Below are 20,166 nucleotides of genomic sequence, written 5' to 3'. Positions count from 1 at the left end.
CTGCAAGTAGATATCCTTAAATGCTCAATTATAATTAAAGTTACCGTCATACTCATACCATTAAGCTTTTCTTTACTTTAGAATGATTCTCAAAATCACTCTATATTCAGGAATAGTCTTTCTTTATAATCATCTTTGGTAAATAAGATTTTTGATACACATAATGCAGACATGTAATTCAAATATTTTCCAAATGTTCATCATATATATTTCATCTCTCTGCAGATACATTTGACAAACAGGGATAGTATGTATGTAATACACACAATCACAGAGCACAGAGGATGCCATTTAAATAAATTTAGTGTATGTAGTATGCACAGAGTCAGATCCCAGACTCCCTTAGCCCAGTGAAACTTTATTTCAACATACTACCTCACTAAATTTTTGCTTTTTATTTACAAAGAAAAATCACAAGATGCCATTGATTATTAAATTGCCTTCAGATTTCTCTAAATAAAGACTCTTCAATGTGTTCTTCATCATATCATCCTGCAGTAATTTTATAAAAAAGGTTAAGGGCTAGTATAAACAAATTTGACAATTAACATCAGTGTTGGTCATTCAATAAGAAAAGTTATAGAACCTTCTAGAGGAGTTTGAGCGTCTGAGTTTCCTGTTATCATCTGATTTTGTTGATGCAGCCTCCTTCTCTCTGGCAGCTGCTTCTCTTTTCATTTTTTTCCACTCTATTTCCATAGCCTTTGTCAATGCATCAACTTTCTTAGTGAGAATCTGAAAAATAAAAATAAAAACAAAAACATTTTTCTTATCTTCGATTCTTAAGTAAAAAGGGGAAGGTGTGGGGAAGTGATCATAGATGTTACTGGTACCTTTATTTCTTCATCTTTAGTGTGCAAATTACTCTCTTTAATTTCACAAGACTTTCTCAAATTGATGAACTCTTTTTGAAGCCTATCATATAAAAAACCTGAGACCACATCATTGCTGCCTAAATCATTACAGCTATTGCTTTTAGAGTCGTCATTATCATCAATACTGGTTTTAATTTCTGCTGCTTCTTTTTCATCATTGCATTTATTTGAATTCATGCCTGCGTTCACCTGCATCTCATTTTCTTTTTCATCACTATCAGCAACTTTGTGTCTTGATGCCCATATACCTTTCTTCAACACATTTTCTGCCGAACCATATTTCTTTTTCATAATGCTGCCTGGTATTAGGCTCCCAGTAACACTGTCTGTGTTGCTTTTTGCATTTGACTTTTGGAACAAAGAGCTTCCAATAGCAGATCCCCTTGGTTGTGATGTGGATCTGTTTCTCAGTCCGCTATTGGTCGTTAGGAAGCTTAAGATCTTAGACTTTTCTGATTTTGCAGACACGGAATTTGAACTGACTGGGTGATTTGAGAAATGCTTTAAGCCTTCTTCTAGTGTTTTTAACCTCAGCTTCAGTTTATCCTTAGAAAAATCACACAGATAACATTAGTTATTGCCAAAAACATTATTTACATGCTTACATGGAAGGAAGACAAATAGGTTACCTTCAATTGTGACTCTGCCTTTGCTGTTCTCTCTGATATAGCTAGCTTATCTTTTAATCGTTGCATCTCTGCCTATATATGCAAGGACATAATTGATCATAAATTTTTCTTGCTCATAAAAATTTCAGCACTTTAAAGTATAGTTTGGAATTGAAATTAGCTTTTTCTTGATAGGATTTTGACCTTCTAAAAAAATCCTATATATATTGGTCTTGGATAATGAAAATAATAGTATTTTGGACTAAATAGGCAGGACCATATGAGCACCAAAGATTTTCATGGGAAGATATATACCTGCATTATCCTTCTCTCTTCCAGCCATTGCTTGACAGGCATGACCTTGTCATTCTCATCCTTCCACTCATTAGCCACAACAGTTGCAACTCTGTTGGCTGAAACTTTTACCCTTGCTAGCTCCCTCTCCAGTGTCCTTTTCTCCTCCTGAAAATTTGTGTTAAATCATGTCACTGCTTAGACCAACCGAAATGCAGAAAGCCAATATATCCAAAATTAAGTTCATAATGGCAGTGGCCATAAGATATGCCTACTTGCAATTCAGAAATCTGTCGCTGATAATCACGAATGGCATTAGCATTGACTCCACTGGATAGGATGATCTCCTCCAGTTCATGGATGGTTTGGCTAAGTTTTTCAACTTCCAAAATCTTTTGACGATGTGTTTTCTCTAAGATTTTGATCTCCTCCTGTCCATGGAAGCTATAAATTGGCTTATGCGCTTAAAGTTAACTATAGAAACTAAATGTGAAAATGGAAACATAAAAAGTATGCCTGGCAGATTTCAATCTGTCTCTTTAAGTCAAAATTCTCATTTTGAACTTCCTCAACTATTAAAACTCTCTCTAGTGCACTTCTTAAAATCTTCTCTGCTTCAAGCAGTGCAGCCTCTTTTGACTTTGTGAGTCGTTCCAAGGCTTTCTTATCTTCTTGAAGTGATGCAATCTGAATACAAAATAAATGTTAGTATTCTCATTTTGCATAATTCACTCCTTGGTGGAATTTCATTATTAGTATTTAGTACCTCATTCCTATACATCTTAATCTCAGCTTCAAGAGGAGTAATGACACTCTCAAGAGGAACAAAATCATCTTCCTTTTGATCTGCATGTAACCTTCTAAGAGTTGCTTCTGCTGCATATTGTGCGGCCAATGCATCTTTCTTTTCCTCTGTCAGTTTCTTGATTTCTAGCTTCTGAATTTGAACAGATTTTGAGGAACATGCATTTTTAGAATTTAGTATTGTTTTACATGGTTCCAATTTTTTATGATATATTAGCACCACTTTGGTGTACCTTATGTTTGAGATGATCCTCAGTAAGTCTTAGTTTATCGTCCAGCTTACCGACTTCATTTCTCAGCTGGAATAAAAGAAACATAATTACAGCTATTCTTTAGTCACTGAGAAATTTATATATCTTGTTATTTATAAAGAAATGTATAATGCAACTGAATCAGTACCATGGAGAGTGAGAATAACGGCATCTACAATAAATATTTTATTTTAATCTTCTAACAGTGTAAAAAAAAAATCAAATTAAATATCACTAGATCAAATTTTACTCTTAAAAGAAATACCTCTTCTATGGCCTTGTCCTTTTTAGCTTCAGTTGCCCTTAAGGCCTTGATTTCACTCTGGCAATTTGCTAGTTCCTTGACCTTTTCTGCAATGGGGTTAAAATTCAGTCATAATTGTATCGATAAATAAAACTGGTTTAAATATAATAGAAAAAGCCATTCACATAATATATTCTCCGTTTTCATTTTGTTGCCAATAAAAAGAAAACTAAATTAGATTTGTGGGGAAATACAGAAAAACAAGTTCAATAAACCCTCTATACAAATAATAATAATAAATCTTACAATTGGCAATGAATTATGAGATACTATATGCAATCAATGAAACACATAAAGCGTATTAATGAAACATGAATTTATAAGATGTTACTAGGCAGACAATGAAACATAAGTTTCATAACGTTTATCAATAGTGAACTTGTCTTCGGGTTTCAAACAGTGGCAACAAAATCTAACAGTCACTGATATACCTTGTCATTGCCTTCCTCATCTCAATATTTTCTTTTTAGATTAGAAATATGTTTGTTTGATTGCCTCTCTATTTTGAAGGCAAAGGCTAACTGTTTCTATTAATTAAAATAAATGAAAATAGGTTCTATAATTGATTTTTTAACTAGTGCATTTAAGTCAAAATCTTATTTTAAATTGTGGCCAGTCTCCACCATCACTTAGCATTAGCCAAGATATGTGAAAAATATTTAACAATATAAGCTATCAATTATCTTTTCTTTGATACATTAACCAATGATGACAAACAAATATCCCTTTACTTTTTAAACCCCTACCTCTATTGATTAATCTCTGTTCTTTTATATACTTTATCTCTTCCTTTGAAAAATATCATATTATTTTGACCACATTCTCAATTTCCAAACATTTACATAGACAATAATGAAGTCACATTGTTTTCATCATTTTGATCAATACGAAACTTCGAAAATAAGAAACCAGAAAAAATAATGCAGCATTTTTATAACAATTAATAAAATAAGAAATAAACAATTAAACTTGCACTCAAACTTAATGCATCTGTCCTTAGTTTTAAGATATAAAATGCATTTATACTAGCTTACTTAAAAGTTTAAGTTCTGTTTATTTAAGCACCGAGGAAGCCAAACCCCAGTTTGGTTTGGAGGGTGTATTTAGTCTTCAATGTCGTGCATGTATTGTTGTTTGGTAATTTTGTAATAAAATCAAGTTCAGATTCTAAATTTAATTTTAACTCTCTTAACGTGAAAGTTACATTTTATTACTTTTACATTGAGTAAAATCTTATTTTATCTCTCTCTCTCTATATATATATATATATGAAAAATAACTCATTTTCACTTTATCTATGTAATTTAACCAAACCTTTGAATTATAATTATATAAAATGTGAATTTGATTGATCTAATAATAATTGAATTATGAGTATATATTATTTTAATTATTTGTGAGTTGTGATAAATTTTATATAAATTGAACTGAATTATGAGTATATATTATTTTAATTATTTGTGAGTTGTGATAAATTTTATATAAATTGAACATCAATAATAAGAAGATGATTAAATTATTCATATTTTAGTATATTGTAAAAAAAAATATTATCGAAAATTTGATCTTTGAGGTATCTAATTTTTTTTATTAATATAAAATATAATAGATTTGATCTGCATAAAAGAATTTTTCAATCAATGGTGAGTTTTAAAATAAAATTATTCAATAGAAAGTTATAAAATGGTAATACACACTTCTATTTAAGGAGTATATTAGTCAACTTTAATTACAATTTCCTTATAATACACCACCCAAAGGTGTAATTAATTAAAATAATAATGAACGGTATGTTAACAAAATATATTGTCCATAATAATGTTATCCGTTAGAAATGTATAAATTGATTGTAACTTCTGATAAAAAAAATAATTTATTTTAGAGAATAATAGTCTATACACTAATCTTATAAAGAGTTTCAGCATTATGAATTTGTCATATATTTTAAATTTATTGACTCTTACAAAAATTATATATCATGGGTTCAGTAATTCACAGCCAAAGTTTAATGCATAAGCATAAGGTTAAACTCTTCAATTTATCTGTTATTTTCTACTTATGAAATAATTCATCTTACTCAAGTTCAAACACAACACTTAGATGCACTTAAGTCAATCCCATTGGTGTTTCACATGCAGGAACCTGAAAAGACTATGAAAAGCCAACTTAAAAGTAATAATAATGCTGAAGCAGAAAAAGTAATACAACAGAGATGTGATATGATAATGATATGAACCTGTGAGTTGGTTGTGCAAACGATCAATCTGCAACCCCATAGGGTCTGGTTGGACAAGAGAAAGTTCTTCCCCACCATATATCTCTTCACTAGCCACCATTTTCCTCTTTCTGGTGCTGCCAAATGCTCACACAAATAGGCTTTGTCCAACAACAAATGAGGCTTGGTCACTGAAAAATGGAAATAGGCTTTGTTCAATAACAAAGGGGGCTTGGTCACTGGCTATATATAGTAGTTTTTTTTTTCTTTGGTTTTGTTACTTGATGCTGACAAGTGCACTGGTTGAGGCTTAGTCCTAAAACACCAACAACAAAAGATGGCTCTAAAATGGAAACATATATTAATAATAAAAATAATAATAATGAGAGAGGTTTTTGTGGCAGAAAATAAGAAAGTCTATTCGTATAAGGAATCAATTAACCGCAAAGAGAGGAATGAGCTTCCCCTGCAGTGAAGCAAACTTGACAAATGAAATCCATAACTAGCCAACTAAGCAGGCTACTACTTTACCTCATTAGCTCCTCCTTAATTCTAGCTTTGACAGCAACGGTTACTTTCTCTCTATTTCTTATCCTTAGAAGTTTTTTGAGTTTAATTTCTAAGTAGTATAATTTTATATTGGCAACCAATCAAAAATCATTTTAACATAATTATTATAAAAATCAAACGTTTATCATATGTGGTGGTTCGTGTAATTGAATGACATTATAAAAACTCTTTACATTATCATTATATATATTATTTTCTCATAATTTTTTCCGGCTTCTATACTTCACAAACTTTTATTTCCACGATGATGAGACCTATTTCAAAATTTCATACCAGAATGATAAAGTATACGAAACTTTTTAAAATGTACTTGATATAAAGTTAAAAACAAGGTTAAGCAGGTTACTCTTGGCTTGTTTTGTTTTGTGGTTTTGTTGGGGTACATTGTATGTATAAACACCTGGTAGGGAAGGAGAACATCAAGGATGTGGACCAGTGCCAATTGAGCCAAGTTATTGTCGGCAACAATAATTCTTTTTATTAACCTAAACTCATTTTGTGATCAGTAAAATTCAGGTTCAATCAATCATATTGATGAATAACAGGTGGTAGTGCATTAGTTGTTGCAGTTTTTCCTTTCAATCTGTGTTTTTCTGCTGACACATTTTGCTTCATTCTCAAATCTAAAGTGGTAGTTTTAAGAGTATGAGACACAATAAAAGCTTGCAGTATGTAAAGTAGAAATATTTATTAGATCATATCAAGCATTTTAAGTTTTAATTGTGTTCTTTTAAACAACCTTAAAATCAATGTGGTTGAGGCTTGTGTTTTATTAAGATTATATTTTAATTTTTTTTGTTTATATCACATGTATCTTCTTCAGAAACAATCTTAATTAAATTAGATAGAAATACTATGAGCAGCAAAATTTCCTCTCCAAATATTCAACATAGTTACATTACCTAGGACTTTAAATTCCTTACTTGCTATGAAAATTTTCTCTAGAAAGTGTAGAAAATAATTATTTTGGGGTAAAGTCAGTTATTCATTTCAAATTAAACACTCCTAATTTCTTGACATATTCATTCTGCATGAATGGAAGGGTATTGGTAAACTCACTAATGCGTTTCGAATTGAACTCTTCTAAGTTGTCGTATTCTATCTGTGTCAATGGAAGGATATCACTTTAGACTATTGTATTGCTTAAGCGCTAAAACCGTTCTGAGATCACTTTTGTTTTACTTGGTGAAAGTCACTTAAAAAAAACTGCGAATTTAACAAAAGAAATGATGTATCAGGACTCAAATTTTGAAAGCGACCAACTAATTAAAGTGGCTTCAAAGAACAAATAAATTTGGATCAATATTCAGAGAAGGTGTCATCTTAGCTTAAAAGTATAATAATTAAATAAAGTAAAAAAGAAAAAAATTACGGTTCCTGCACACATTGCCAAAACCAAATATATGATTTTTTTTTCTCTTTTTTTCCCTGTTTTGTTTGGATGGTGACAACAAATGGAGGGCTTTACCAACAACCGAAGCTCGTTTAAAAATGGAGAAGGAAGTCACAGGCAAAGCCCAATAAACAATAGAATAAAATTCAAAAGGGATTTTGATGTAATATAATTGAATTCAATGATTTCTCATTTGAATTTATGTGCTACTAAGAATGGTTTGATAATGATGTGATGGAAGAGGCTAGGGATGCTATCCAGTGGCGGATCCAAAATCTTAAGTTAGTGGATATAAATTATAAAAAATAAAATCAGTGGGTTTAATTATATAAATATAAAAAAAAATATATATAAAAATATAAGATTTTATTTTTAAAAAATGAGGAGATGTAAGTGCATACCCTGACAGCTATGTTGGTCCGCCACTGATACTTCTAGTCGTTCTCTTAGTGGTACATATTTTATGTTGGTTTTAGTTGGTAGGTTTACAAATTACAATATATAGAATGTCTTGAACCAAAAACAGAAGGAGTTGAATTTAAAATATGTATAAAGGTTAGAATGTATTGTTCGATAGTATATTATACATGGTGGCGTGTCTGCTGTTAGCTAGGTGTTGCTCAAAGGGAATTGACGATTGGATGGACGCGTACAGCATAATTGAAAAATATAATTTATAGATAACTCAAATAAATATTCATATTCAAGCCTATCTACTTAATACAATCTAAAAATTGTTTGATTTAAGTTATCAGTTTTAATTATCTATAGATGTATTTTCATTCAGATATGTCTGTTAAGGTGTACATCTGGTGAAAGTTGTAGGGACTTATTTGTATTATTATAAACAGGCTCTCATAACTCATAAGAAAAACATGTACATGTCATATTATTACTGATTATTCGAACATAATTGATTTACGATAAAGATAATACATAATAGAAGCCTCTATGCATAATGGTAGTTGTAGAAAGGGATGTTTTTATCTTTATCGATCAATTGTAATGTGAAAGCATGGAAAAAACAAGGAGAAAGGAAGAAAATGGCCTCAACTGCCCTTTAGTCCTAATCCTCTCCTCGATGGTAAACATTATTTTGCGAAGTGAAAATAAAAAAAATAAACTATAATACAAGGTTGATCTAATTAATGGGTTTTTATTTGCATAATATTTTCATATAATTCTAAAATTACCCGAATAATAATACTTTCATATATAAACTTATCCTTGATATAAATAAGTCGTTGGTCTGACTCGTAATGAACTTGATTCAAGATTAATCGTAACTTTGATAAATATTTGGCATCAATATCATAATTACAAAAAAAATTATCCATAAAAAAGAAGATGTGCTACATGTACAATGATATATTATACAACAATTTGTATAACATTAAGTTTGGTGTGTATATTTATTTATCATTATTATATGTAATAACTGTTGTTGAGGAGAGAGATAAATGTTAATTATTTCCCATTCTTAGAATCCTTGGATAGAAACTAGTCCATACTCCTCAAGTTTTTTCTTATTGCTCAAATTTTTCCCATGTCTTCATTATATGTTTGCTTTGATGTTTTTCAAATTAAAAAAAAAATTGATTTTTATTGTCAACCAATTAAAAATGATTGTAAAGTATAACTTTTAAGTAAGTTATTATAAAGAGAAAATAGGACATGCATTAGTATTTTTATATTATTATTCAATCACAAACTAATATGTATGATAATTTTTTTTACTTTGATAATAACTACTTTAAGATTCATAGGTCATATCAAACTTATTAAGCTTTATTATAATAAAAAAATAATTATTATATATGATAATTTATAATTGAATAACAATGTAGAAATTCTTTATTGGTGCATAATTATTTAATCTATTTAATTGTTATGGGCAGTGTATAAAGATTTTCACTTTCAACCAATTAAAAAATTATTATTGTTATTATTAGAAAGTGCACTGAAAGATGCAAAAATTCATTGACAGTTGGGCTTTTTGCTGATTTCAGCCCATTTTCATTTTCTGAAGCATCCTTCTTCATTGTCCACTTCTGCATGATGCAACGGATAATGATATTAAATCCAAGTTCCCTGAATGGACTCAAAGAGCATGCGTGGAACCAAAGCAAATCTTTGGTGGGCTTAGAGTTCCTACTTTCCTAGAAACAAATCAGACCGAACAATAATAACCAAGGCTCAACTCAAGCACCCACTGGCCCACACGAGTCTGAGATTTGTGCTCTTTTTCAGAAGGAAAATAAAATTTTGACTTATGATTTATTGTTGTTTGACTTTATCTCACATTCTCATGTCCCTATCTCTTTCATAAGATTGAAGATTACCTACCACCTCAAACCGAGTCAGTGAAGTCACAATTTCCATGTCCATTATGAGGTTGAAGGCTACCCCTTATCTGAGAGTGAGAGTTTCATATATTTTGAATTAAAGTTGTTAACATATATTTATTTTGTTCAGTATTTTTTATATGCATAAGGCTATAATTATGGTTGATGAGGTATTTCAATTATTATTAACTAAAAGACACTTATTTGATTGTTCATTAAATAATTTTTTAATAATAAATATTTTTTGAAATATTATTTAAAGTAATATTTTTTTAGTTTTTTATATTTTTTTATTTTATCCTTAATATATTTATTCATTTTATTTATTACTTTTTTAAATAAATTATAAATATTTAGTAAAATTAGTTGTTGAAATAACTAGAAAATATAAAATGACATAAATAATATATTTAAAAAATGTAATAAAAAAAATTAAATAAATATTTTAAGGATAAAAAGAAAATAAATATAAAAAACTAGAAACTAGACACTACTTCAACTAGCATTTTAAAATAAACTAAAAGTTACTTAAAAAACTTGTTTATCAAATAGTCAAACAAATTTTTCAACTAGTAAAAAAAGTTAAAAAATAGTTAAATAACTTGTTGAACAAATCCTTAATCTCATTTTTTTTAATTGAAGAAAATTTAAGTGAATTAAGTCTCTAAAAATTTATTAAGATCAAGAAAGATTTTAAAAATAAAAGAAAGTTTCTAAAAATGTATCAAAACTATCATTTACAACATGAATAGAATTCACATTTTTATAAGATATGAATTTGTTTCTTATAAACTAGACCAACCACATCCTTGTGCATAAATCTCATTTTAAGTAACTATACAAATTAGTTAAAATGTATCTTTTTTTAATAAATCACACATTATGTAACTAAAAAATCTCATTTTTTTAAGTAACTGTACAAATCCCCCACACACATAAAAAGTAAATATACAAATATCATTGCATTTTCTTAGAAATTTGCATCTCATTCTTAAGAGTTAAAGGTTTGATTTTCCTTCAACCATTTTACGGTGGGGAAGTTTTTCCTATAATTTTTTTTTCACTAAATAATGATTAGGCCTGGACTTCCCACGTGGGGTAAGGGGGTGATGACTGTGTTTGGTTTAAAGAAACCTTAAATCCAAAGGAAGGACAAAACTTGGCTCAAATAACTCTCAATTGTTCATTGATTAATATTAATGAGTTCTTTGATACACATCAGTGACATCACCATAAAGAAGAATAAGAAGCTGTGGCTTTCCTGAAGGCTAATCTTCATTCCAAATTTCTAATTAAAAAGCATCCACTTCCAAAAAGGACACTGCAAACCGGCCAATCAGGAATTTGACAAAGAATCTATACCAAAAGCATTTCATCAGCTTAATTTAATGACTAATATGCCCTTCACAAATTGGTCCTGAAAACAATTATTGAAAAGCTTATCCCTTCCCTCGCCCTGGCCATCCATTGGAGCCTTTAGAGTCACTACACTGATGTAAATGGATTTGATGTTAGAATAATGCCATCTTCCTTATCTCATTTGAAAGTTAACCTTGTGGTGGGATTTATCTATTATGGTGATGGCAGAAGAGAGTTATAGGTAGATTGAGGAGGGGACCTAATAATCTAATTATGTTATGTTCAAGAAAAATTAGGAAAATATTAAACATGCAATTAATTTTACTTCTATCTTATTTTCATCTTGTTTTTCTTTTGCATCATATTATTTGTCACATCTACTAGTTTCTTTTTTTTCTTTGCTCTCTTTTTCTTAGTAAATATTAATTTGTTAATTTTATTAGAAATGTTGGTAAAAAAATTCACATATAATCTCTTTCTTTATTCTTTCTATCTATCTTTTTTTTAAGTTTCACCTATACATCCAAAAAATGAGGTGTACAACAGTACAAGTATCATTTCTTGGAAAATCATACATAAAAAATTTACATCACAAGATAGAAGTTGAATTTCTTTACCACCTGTCTAAGTGCACTTTCTCCACCTATTCAATGGAAGGAGAGTTTGGGAAACATATGTGCCTTTCAGAAAAAGAAGTGGCAAATGGGCCAAGCAAGCTTTGAAAATCATTGAGACCATCATTTCCAACAGAGAATCTCTTCAAATATATAATACTTGCCAACACTAAACTCGTTAGAGGATAAATAAATAACCATACACTCTCCCTCTCCATCAACTTCTCTCTTCATTCCCCTTTATCATTCTTCCTCCTCTCTCTCTCTCTCTCTCTCTCTCTCTCTTTGGAGTGAAAGTACTATTGAAGGCGTCATGGATATATCAGAAAAGCTTCTACAATATAGATACCACATAACCATAGCAATAGTAGTTTCATTATCATTTTCTTTGCTGTTATATGCTGCCCCCCACTTTCTGGCCATTCTGGCCTATTTTTGGCCTTTGTTTGCCTCCACTACTGTGTTCTTAGTAGCAATAATAGCCTTTGGAGGCGTTTCAAAACTCTCAACAGAAGATCATGGTGAAAAGGCTGGTGAAGGACTTTTGAATTATGTAGCAGGAAGGGCAGAACAAACTCAAGAGGCTCAAACACTTCTAAATGAATGAATAAAGGGTGTACCAATTTCAGGCATAGTTTAGATGGGCTTATAGAACCTTTCAGGTTTAAACTCCATGTTCCTCAGCTCAAAAGAAAATTGTATCTCTCCAATGTGCTCAACAATTGTCACAGCAATATGAACGAAAATAAACAAGTATAAACTTCAGGAAATGATGAGTGTCAAAAATTTCTTCAGCTTAATCTCTTTGTTTCCTTGTCTCATAAGTCATAAGTCATATCTCTCTGGCTGAAACGTGCTAGTTTTGGTATTAACCCTGTGCAACCTTATGGGGGGTAAAATCTGTCTTAGTGTCTTTGTTTTTAAGTATTAGAAAATCTACCTTTTGGACCTTTCCTGGTTATTTCAATCACCGAGCCTTGGATTTGCATATCTTTTTTTTTTTTACTGTTTGTCCACTTTTTAGTCACATATTGATATTAGTGCAATTGAGGAGTATAACTTGTATTTTTTATGGGGACAAGGTTCTTGTTCTTGCACCAAAAAGAGAACAGAAAGTTATATTCTGTAGTTAAGATGAGAGGCTAAAAATAACTACAACTATATTCTAAAACAATTTTCCTTTACTGTATACAGGGTGCATGGGTTAATGAACTAAAGTAGTAATCTTTTTATGTAAATAAATGACTTTGATGTAATAAATTCTTTTTTTTTTACAGAATGTAATAAATTCTTTATTTCCTAACAAAAACCTTCTAATTTTTTTTTACTCATTACTTGGTGCATAGGATAGAAAAAATTAATTTTAAAAATAAGTTTTGGGGTTTGAGTAGATAATACAAGTGATGAAAGGTATGAGGTTGCCACTCATTAAGAGCCTTTTGAGTAAATAGCTACATGGAAAACTAAATTAAGGCCTTTAGAATGGTCACAAAAATTAATTAGCTAGAAAGCTACAAAATGTAGATTATTATGATTTATGATCCATGCTCTCATCTTAGGTAATTATTCCCAGTGACAACTTTCTTTCTTTTTTGTTTAACAAAATACCTTAGCAAGCATCTAACCCATCAAGTGGCCCATAAACGCTTGTGAACACAATCGTTTGAATTTGTTCACTTTCTTTTTTCCTCCATGAAAATATTTAAGACAGCATCTACCCATCAAGTGGCCTACACTTGCAAACAACTGTTAATATATTTTTTACAATTTTGGACTTTGCATTTATATCTATGTGTTCCAAGTAATTAATCTATTGTAATGGGCATCAATTGTCAAATGCACATGTGCACCACATATCTGTGTCAAAACCAAGAACATGTGCCTTGCTAGTTGCCACCAAACATTTGGGGTGAACAAAGGATTGTTTACTAGCCGCAGACATGTTGCCTTGTAGCATCATTACAACGTTAATTGATTTTCTGTTTTTAATGGAACTGTTGAGGAGTAAGTTTCCCCAAAACTTCGTTTGGTGAAGGTACAAAAAAAACCATGGCTATGTTAAGAAACAACATCCCTAAATTCTAAAAGTTATTTATTGAAAATACGAGCTTTGTTTTATATGGCTAGCAAGTACAGCAAATAAATGGTGCTTGTTGTTTACTTAGTTCAGGTGCTGCATGTTGTGCCCACTTACCTTTATTCTCCTTGCTTTTAGTGACTGAATTGATGGTTGCCCTGGTTTGGTCCTCTTGAGTGAGAGAGGAAGCACCCACATCACATGCGATTCAGATAAGCTGTCCACTCATAACAAGTGACAGGAAAATATCAGACTATAGATTCTAAGAAGAAGAAAAAAAGAAAAAAAAAACAACTCCTAGTAATGCTATGCTATAGCTACACGTTCAATTTTTCACATCAAATTTCTTTCAATCCCACATTTCAAAAAATGAGTAAATAGTATATGACTGATATTGTAAAGGATTTTTGCATTGAATTTCAATAACTTCTTTAAAAGTCATACCACCAACCATAATTTCTGATTGGTTGACAGCATGAAGCTGTTTACATCGATGGTACATACAATTTTAAACTCTTAAACCATATATAGTTGCAAATTTCTAGTAGCTTGATCTTTCGCTGGTACCACACAAACATCTGTCGATCCACCACATATATCCTGTCCATTCCTCACTTTTACAAATAACTATCTCAGAGTCAGATAATGTTAATCTGGAAAGTAAAGCATTGGTTATATTTAGTTCAAATCGTTAATATATTTGAGTGTAGGCTAGATTGATGAAGCATAAGTTGGTTACTTAAGTCTTAATGCATTACCTAATCTGGACATGATTGATTCATTATGATAGTTAAGAGCATGTGGCTCAAAATTTGAAATTTGAATCCCTTTCTATCAGCATTATCTCAACCCTCAGCCTGGTCACATTTGATTGAGACCAGTTTTGACTAACTCTTGAAAAAGAAAAGTGAGGAATATAAAAGTTTCTGAAGTTAGGCTGGACTAAATTTGATTATGCCCTGATGGTCATTATTTTATATACTGGTGCATAAACTGGCAAGTTTGGGGTTAAGAAGATTCACAAAATTTGATGTTAGCTCCTGTCAAAGTTCCTGAATTATCATGGTCTTCATCACAACATAAATGTTTCTTGGCTGATCTTTCCCATTTCCTTCAACTTATATACAATGAACTCTGTAGCACCGTGGGAAAATTGCTGAATTGAAGAATTTGATGGTAGAGCTCAGCCAAACATAGGAGTTAACAACGATGGAAAATCGGTATTGTAGATATTAGAGAGAAAAAGAATCCATTTAAGCTTACAACCAAGTTTTCTTCTCTCATTTTTTCATCCTTCAAGGTTATTTGTCTTACTCTTACCTAACAACTTTGTCTTGATCAAGTATATCGTTCTTCGTCAACTTTCATTGAAAAACCATTTTTGCCATTGATCTTTATGTACTTTCAGTGTATACAGTTCAGCAAGGTAGAGAAAGAACTGAGCTAAGCAGTTGAGAAACTCTTATGCCCATAACTGCAAACTCTTGTGCTGAAATTTATTAGAAAAAATTTACAAACAATTCTATTTATATATCATTGAAGAAACCAATGCTTTGGCTGCCTAATTTATGTATTAACCAATAAATTCATTTGAACTAACTAAGAAAGCATACAAAGGGAATAACGTTCTTCAATCTACCACAATCAGAGGCATCACTTGTATAACGAATCCTAGTAACTTTGAAGTCCGAGATAACACTAATCTGACTCATCCTCTCACGTAAAATTACTTTACAATGCATATGAAACTTTATGCTATACCATCTTTTTGGGCCCATATGAACACTATCAAGCGTATCAACAATGTTTTAATAGATGCACATAAGGAAAGGACATTACAACCAATATGGCACAAGAATAGAACCTGAGAAAGTTGCATCTTGTACATCGATCAACTATCCAGAAAGGAACTTGAAAGTTGAAATCCACTTTGCACCCTTGAGCAGATTCTATCACATTATCCAAAAAGAGCAACCCTTTTTTCTCCCTTTTGAGTTTTGAGGAAGCTCTAATTAAAAATTCAATAGCATCATTATGTGTCAAACCATTGCCTTAACTCTCAAACTGACAATTTAACACTAGACAAAAAAAAAACTAGACAAAACTTGGACACAACTTAGATACAGTAACATCGTAAATGTTGTAGATGCTATTTTTTTAAATTAAGATAACATTTCTTCTCAATAACTGCTGCCAATTATAATCATTAAGACAAAAACAGCATGCATCAAGATGAAATATAAATTTTGATTAGGGATGAACAAGTAATTATAATTGAACACTCCAACGTTCCAAACACCTCATTAATATTTCTTTCTATTTCTTTTTTCTAGTCACATTATCTTATTTATTATTACATCTAAATTTTTCTCTCCTCACTGGTCATCAAATACGTGATTAGGTTCCTACCAATCTTTTTTAATGAACATCACAGCACCTTTTTCTTTGACAAAATCAACAGTTGTACTTAAATTTTGTTCATCACCATAAAAATGCCATGTGAGCTATAACCCTAAAATAGTAAAATCCTTCTTACCAAGGATGAGGCCCGGGTCGGGTATGGACCCATTACTTTCCCTGCAACTGAATTTCTTTTGGCCCAATAAACCAAACTGGCCCAAAATTAAAATCAAATTGGTTTTCTTCTTCCATTTTTTTTGGTGGAATTCTCGGAATTTGTAAATGAGCAGAACGGGAGTTGGGGAACAAGATGAACTAGAGAACAAGGGTTTAAGCTCTTTGCACTCCTCTCTCTCTGGTATGATACTCACTCACTTTCATTAATTTTCTCAAAACCACTTTTTTCTTCTTCCTTTGAGACCAAAATTTTTAAGCTTGTGTTTCTGGCACCCGAAAACCTGCTTCTCGTGGCAATTTCAATATCTGTTTTTGAAATTTTGGGGTATAAAAGAATCTTTTTTAATTATTTACTCTGACATTCTTCGGTTTAGTTCATTTTTCTGTTCATGTTAAGGTTTCTGGTTTTGATTTTTAACGCTGCCTGTTTCTGGGTCACTTAAAAGTTTGAAACTTTGAGTAATTTCAACACTCCGTTGAAGTGGAAAAATGGCGTCCATGCCTTCGAAAAACATATGTATTCGGAGGCAACAATGCCCTTGTGGAGATTGGAAATGTTATATTACATATGAGGGTGATGCTGAGGAGGGTTCTGCAGCACCAGAATTGGTGAAGGCAGAGAAAGCCTCTTCTGGGGCTATGGTTACTCCCTATGTTGGAATGGTGTTTAAGAGTGATGATGATGCTTTTGAGTATTATGGCAATTTTGCTAGGAAGAATGGGTTCTCTATTAGGAAGGAAAGATCTAGAATTAGCCCTCAGTTGGGGATTTACAAGCGTGATTTTGTTTGTTACCGGTCTGGCTTTGCCCCCGTGAAGAAGAAGCCTAATGGAGAACACCATAGAGATAGGAAATCGGTCAGGTGTGGATGCGATGCAAAGATGTATCTCTCCAAGGAGGTTGTAGAAGGGGTTTCCCAGTGGTTTGTTGTGCAGTTTAGTAATGTGCACAATCATGAACTTCTGGAAGATGATCAAGTGCGGCTTTTGCCCGCGTATCGTAAGATTCATGAGGCTGATCAAGAGCGTATACTCTTGCTTTCCAAAGCAGGGTTTCCGATACATCGGATAGTGAAAATGCTTGAGCTGGAGAAGGGGATTCAAGGGGGGCAACTGCCTTTCTTGGAAAGGGATGTGAGGAACTTTGTTCAAAACCGCAAGAAGGTTGTTCAAGAGAACGAGGCATTGCTCAGTGAGAAGAGAGAAAATGATGTATTGGAACTTCTTGAGGCGTGCAAAGCCATGAAAGAAGCAGATGATGACTTTGTTTATGATTTTACTGTGGATGCGAATGATAAGGTTGAAAATGTAGCTTGGTCGTATAGTGACTCGGTTAATGCAAATGCTATGTTTGGTGATGTGGTTTATTTTGACTCTTCTCATCGATCGGTCACTTATGGATTGCTTTTTGGAGTATGGTTTGGTATTGATAGCTACGGTAGAACCATTTTTTTTGGCTGTGTTTTATTGCAGGATGAAACGCCCCAATCCTTCTCATGGGCATTACAGGTTCATTGCTAGCATCCTCTGTATAAGATTTTACTTGTTCATTTTGCAAATATTCCTCTTATAGTGATTTTTCCTCAATACAGACTTTTGTCCGGTTCATGAGAGGGAGATGTCCACAAACTATTCTAACTGATCTAGACCCAGGGCTTAGAGATGCCATTAGAAGTGAATTTCCAGGAACTAAACATGTCATTCCTCATTGGAATATTCTATACAAGGTACCCTGTTGGTTTTCTCCTCCTCTGGGTTCCCGGTATACAGAATTTAAATCTGAGTTTGATGCCTTATTTCACATTGAGAATACAGAAGAATTTGAACATCAGTGGAGACAGATGATTTCTCTGTTTGAACTTGGTTCAGACAAACATACTGATTTATTATATTCTGTTCGAGCATCTTGGGCACAAGCCTATGTAAGAGGTTACTTTCTGGCTCAAATGGCAACAATAGCCTACTCAAAGTCTATAGATGCATTTTTGAAAGGGATCTTCACTGCACATACGTGTTTGCGTAGCTTTTTTGAGCAGGTATGTTGGTGAGAAGTATTTTGTCTTGTATGCTTGCACTATTCTAGTTGTTAATTTGTTATTCTAATGACTTTCTTCCCCCTTGTGGATATTGTTGCAGGTTGGCATTTCTGCAAGTTTTCAACATCAAGCACACCAGGAGACTCAATATATACATCTCAAAACTTGCATACCAATTGAAGAGCATGCACGAAGCATTCTCACACCTTTTGCTTTTAATGCCTTGCAGCAAGAGTTATTGCTGGCAATGCAATACGCTGCGTCCGAAATGGCCAACGGATCATATATTGTCCGGCACTTCAAAAGCATGGATGGAGAATGGCTTGTAATCTGGTTGGCAGAAGATGATCAGATACATTGCTCTTGCAAGGAATTTGAATCATCAGGAATACTATGCAGGCATGCTCTTCGTGTACTTGTAATAAAGAATTACTTTCAGCTGCCTGATAAATACTTTTTAGGTAGATGGAGACGGGAATGCTCATTACTTGTTGATGATGATCAAAATAATCTGGGTATTGGTGAGGAATGGTTTCAAGAATATCAGTCCCTCGCTGAAACTTTATTTCAAGAATCATCAATTACAAAGGAGCGATCTGACTATGTTCGGAAAGAACTGACAAAAGAACTTACTAGGCTTCTTAATGAGGTTAGAAATCTCCCTGAGGCTGATGGAGTCTGCATGAACACGTCTGTTTCACCAGCCAACTAGTTTGGGGTGTTCAGTTTTATATATGTGATATGTCATGCAAGCTTGTAATGGACTTAACGAAATACAATGGATAGAAGTGACTTGGTAAAGAATGCATGTAGAAAAGTGATGAAAGGAAAATGCCAAAAACACTTTCAGATGATTTTGAAATGGGCTATTTTACATGTACATTCAGATGTGATTTGTTGCTCTAGTGCCTACAGTTTTGTTTTCTCGTGGACTAGTAATCAAACAACAAAGAAAGTTTATAATGCCAAAGGATTTGGCTGATGAACATACTCTGTTATTATTTTCGAATATAACCTTTTTTTATTTTTATTTTTGTGAACTACAAAAAGAGGCAAATATAACCTTCATTTATCTCACCGACTTTTTTTAATCTATTACATTGAGGTAAATGCTTAATGTTACTTTCATAATCAGTTAGCAAACCCACAAAGGATTTTACTCTAGTTTACAATGCCCTTGTCAATTTGTTTGATTAAATAAAAGACGAAAGAGAAGATTGTTGTGAATTTAGCAGCTGTTCTTTGTTGCTGCCAGCAAAATATATGCCTGAGTCCAATAGTAGAAAATTTTATTGTTCAAGTGCTTAAAAATCTTAATACTTTGACAGTCAGGGATCAACAAATTTGGTAGAGTAGTCTTCTGTTCACACTAACTATGACTTGAGTTCGATTTTTCATATTTTTTTTGTTGGTAGGCCATGTGTAAATTTCATTATATGTCTTTGTTGAGATTGGTGATTTTCTCTAGCTTTGAAGGGGATATGTCTTTCTTTGAAGAAAAAAAAATCCTATCAGACAAATGTTGATGCCACAATGTAGCATTGTCACAAATGTTACTAGCAGAATTTACTACATTTTTTTGAAGTTAGAATTTACTACATTAAAACAAGAAAATGTTGACAACATTGATCTGCCCGAGATATCACATATAGGATGCTCTTGACAACTTCAGATTTGCCAATCGTCTTAAATTGTAAGATTGAACTTAAATTGAGGAATGAATAGAACATCATGCAAGATCAAATAAGGTGTGAACTGTACTAATACCAATCGCAGTTAACAGTGACTAAATATGATTTGGTAAAATAACAAATCTTTTTATATACATCTAAGTTGGCACAACT

General features: G+C 32.1%; 2 protein-coding genes across 3 annotated transcripts; one reads left to right on the top strand and one right to left on the bottom strand.

Annotated features, from left to right (window-relative positions):
* Positions 1-174: 174 nt before the first annotated feature.
* Positions 175-5,596, bottom strand: LOC114367024 (microtubule-associated protein 70-5-like). The gene is made up of 11 exons (XM_028324095.1): positions 5,373-5,596; positions 3,098-3,183; positions 2,815-2,880; positions 2,544-2,714; positions 2,294-2,464; positions 2,053-2,208; positions 1,799-1,945; positions 1,505-1,576; positions 834-1,421; positions 587-735; positions 175-492 (listed from the first exon to the last, which is right to left on the bottom strand). Exons 1-11 carry the CDS (start codon positions 5,470-5,472, stop codon positions 483-485), a joined length of 1,716 nt encoding a protein of 571 aa, XP_028179896.1. The 5' UTR covers positions 5,473-5,596; the 3' UTR covers positions 175-482.
* Positions 5,597-16,352: 10,756 nt separating this feature from the next.
* LOC114368024 (putative protein FAR1-RELATED SEQUENCE 10) lies at positions 16,353-19,304 on the top strand. Of its 2 annotated transcripts, XM_028325355.1 has the most exons (4): positions 16,353-16,467; positions 16,733-17,795; positions 17,879-18,322; positions 18,423-19,304. In XM_028325355.1, the coding sequence occupies exons 2-4, from the start codon at positions 16,776-16,778 to the stop codon at positions 19,032-19,034; spliced, it is 2,076 nt and encodes a 691-aa protein (XP_028181156.1). In that variant the 5' UTR covers positions 16,353-16,467; positions 16,733-16,775; the 3' UTR covers positions 19,035-19,304. The 2 variants fall into 2 exon arrangements, with proteins under 2 accessions (XP_028181156.1, XP_028181155.1); XM_028325354.1 differs by having other exon boundaries at positions 16,357-17,795.
* The last annotated feature ends 862 nt before the right edge of the window (positions 19,305-20,166 follow it).

This window comes from Glycine soja, chromosome 9, assembly GCF_004193775.1.
Source record: "Glycine soja cultivar W05 chromosome 9, ASM419377v2, whole genome shotgun sequence".
Lineage (NCBI taxonomy): Eukaryota > Viridiplantae > Streptophyta > Magnoliopsida > Fabales > Fabaceae > Glycine > Glycine soja.
This window is presented reverse-complemented; position numbering and strand designations above follow the sequence as displayed.

What these genes read in the sequence shown, in the direction of transcription:
- LOC114368024 (XM_028325355.1), top strand. Translation starts at nt 16,776, where the DNA reads ATGGCGTCCATGCCTTCGAAAAACATATGTATTCGGAGGCAACAATGC. An exon ending in CCTTCTCATGGGCATTACAG is followed by an intron (nt 17,796 to 17,878) that starts GTTCATTGCTAG and finishes TCCTCAATACAG; the next exon opens with ACTTTTGTCCGGTTCATGAG. An exon ending in TGCGTAGCTTTTTTGAGCAG is followed by an intron (nt 18,323 to 18,422) that starts GTATGTTGGTGA and finishes ATATTGTTGCAG; the next exon opens with GTTGGCATTTCTGCAAGTTT.
- LOC114367024 (XM_028324095.1), bottom strand. Translation starts at nt 5,472, where the DNA reads ATGGTGGCTAGTGAAGAGATATATGGTGGGGAAGAACTTTCTCTTGTC. An exon ending in AGGCAGAGTCACAATTGAAG is followed by an intron (nt 1,422 to 1,504) that starts GTAACCTATTTG and finishes GATTTTTCTAAG; the next exon opens with GATAAACTGAAGCTGAGGTT. An exon ending in CTAAAGATGAAGAAATAAAG is followed by an intron (nt 736 to 833) that starts GTACCAGTAACA and finishes TTTATTTTTCAG; the next exon opens with ATTCTCACTAAGAAAGTTGA.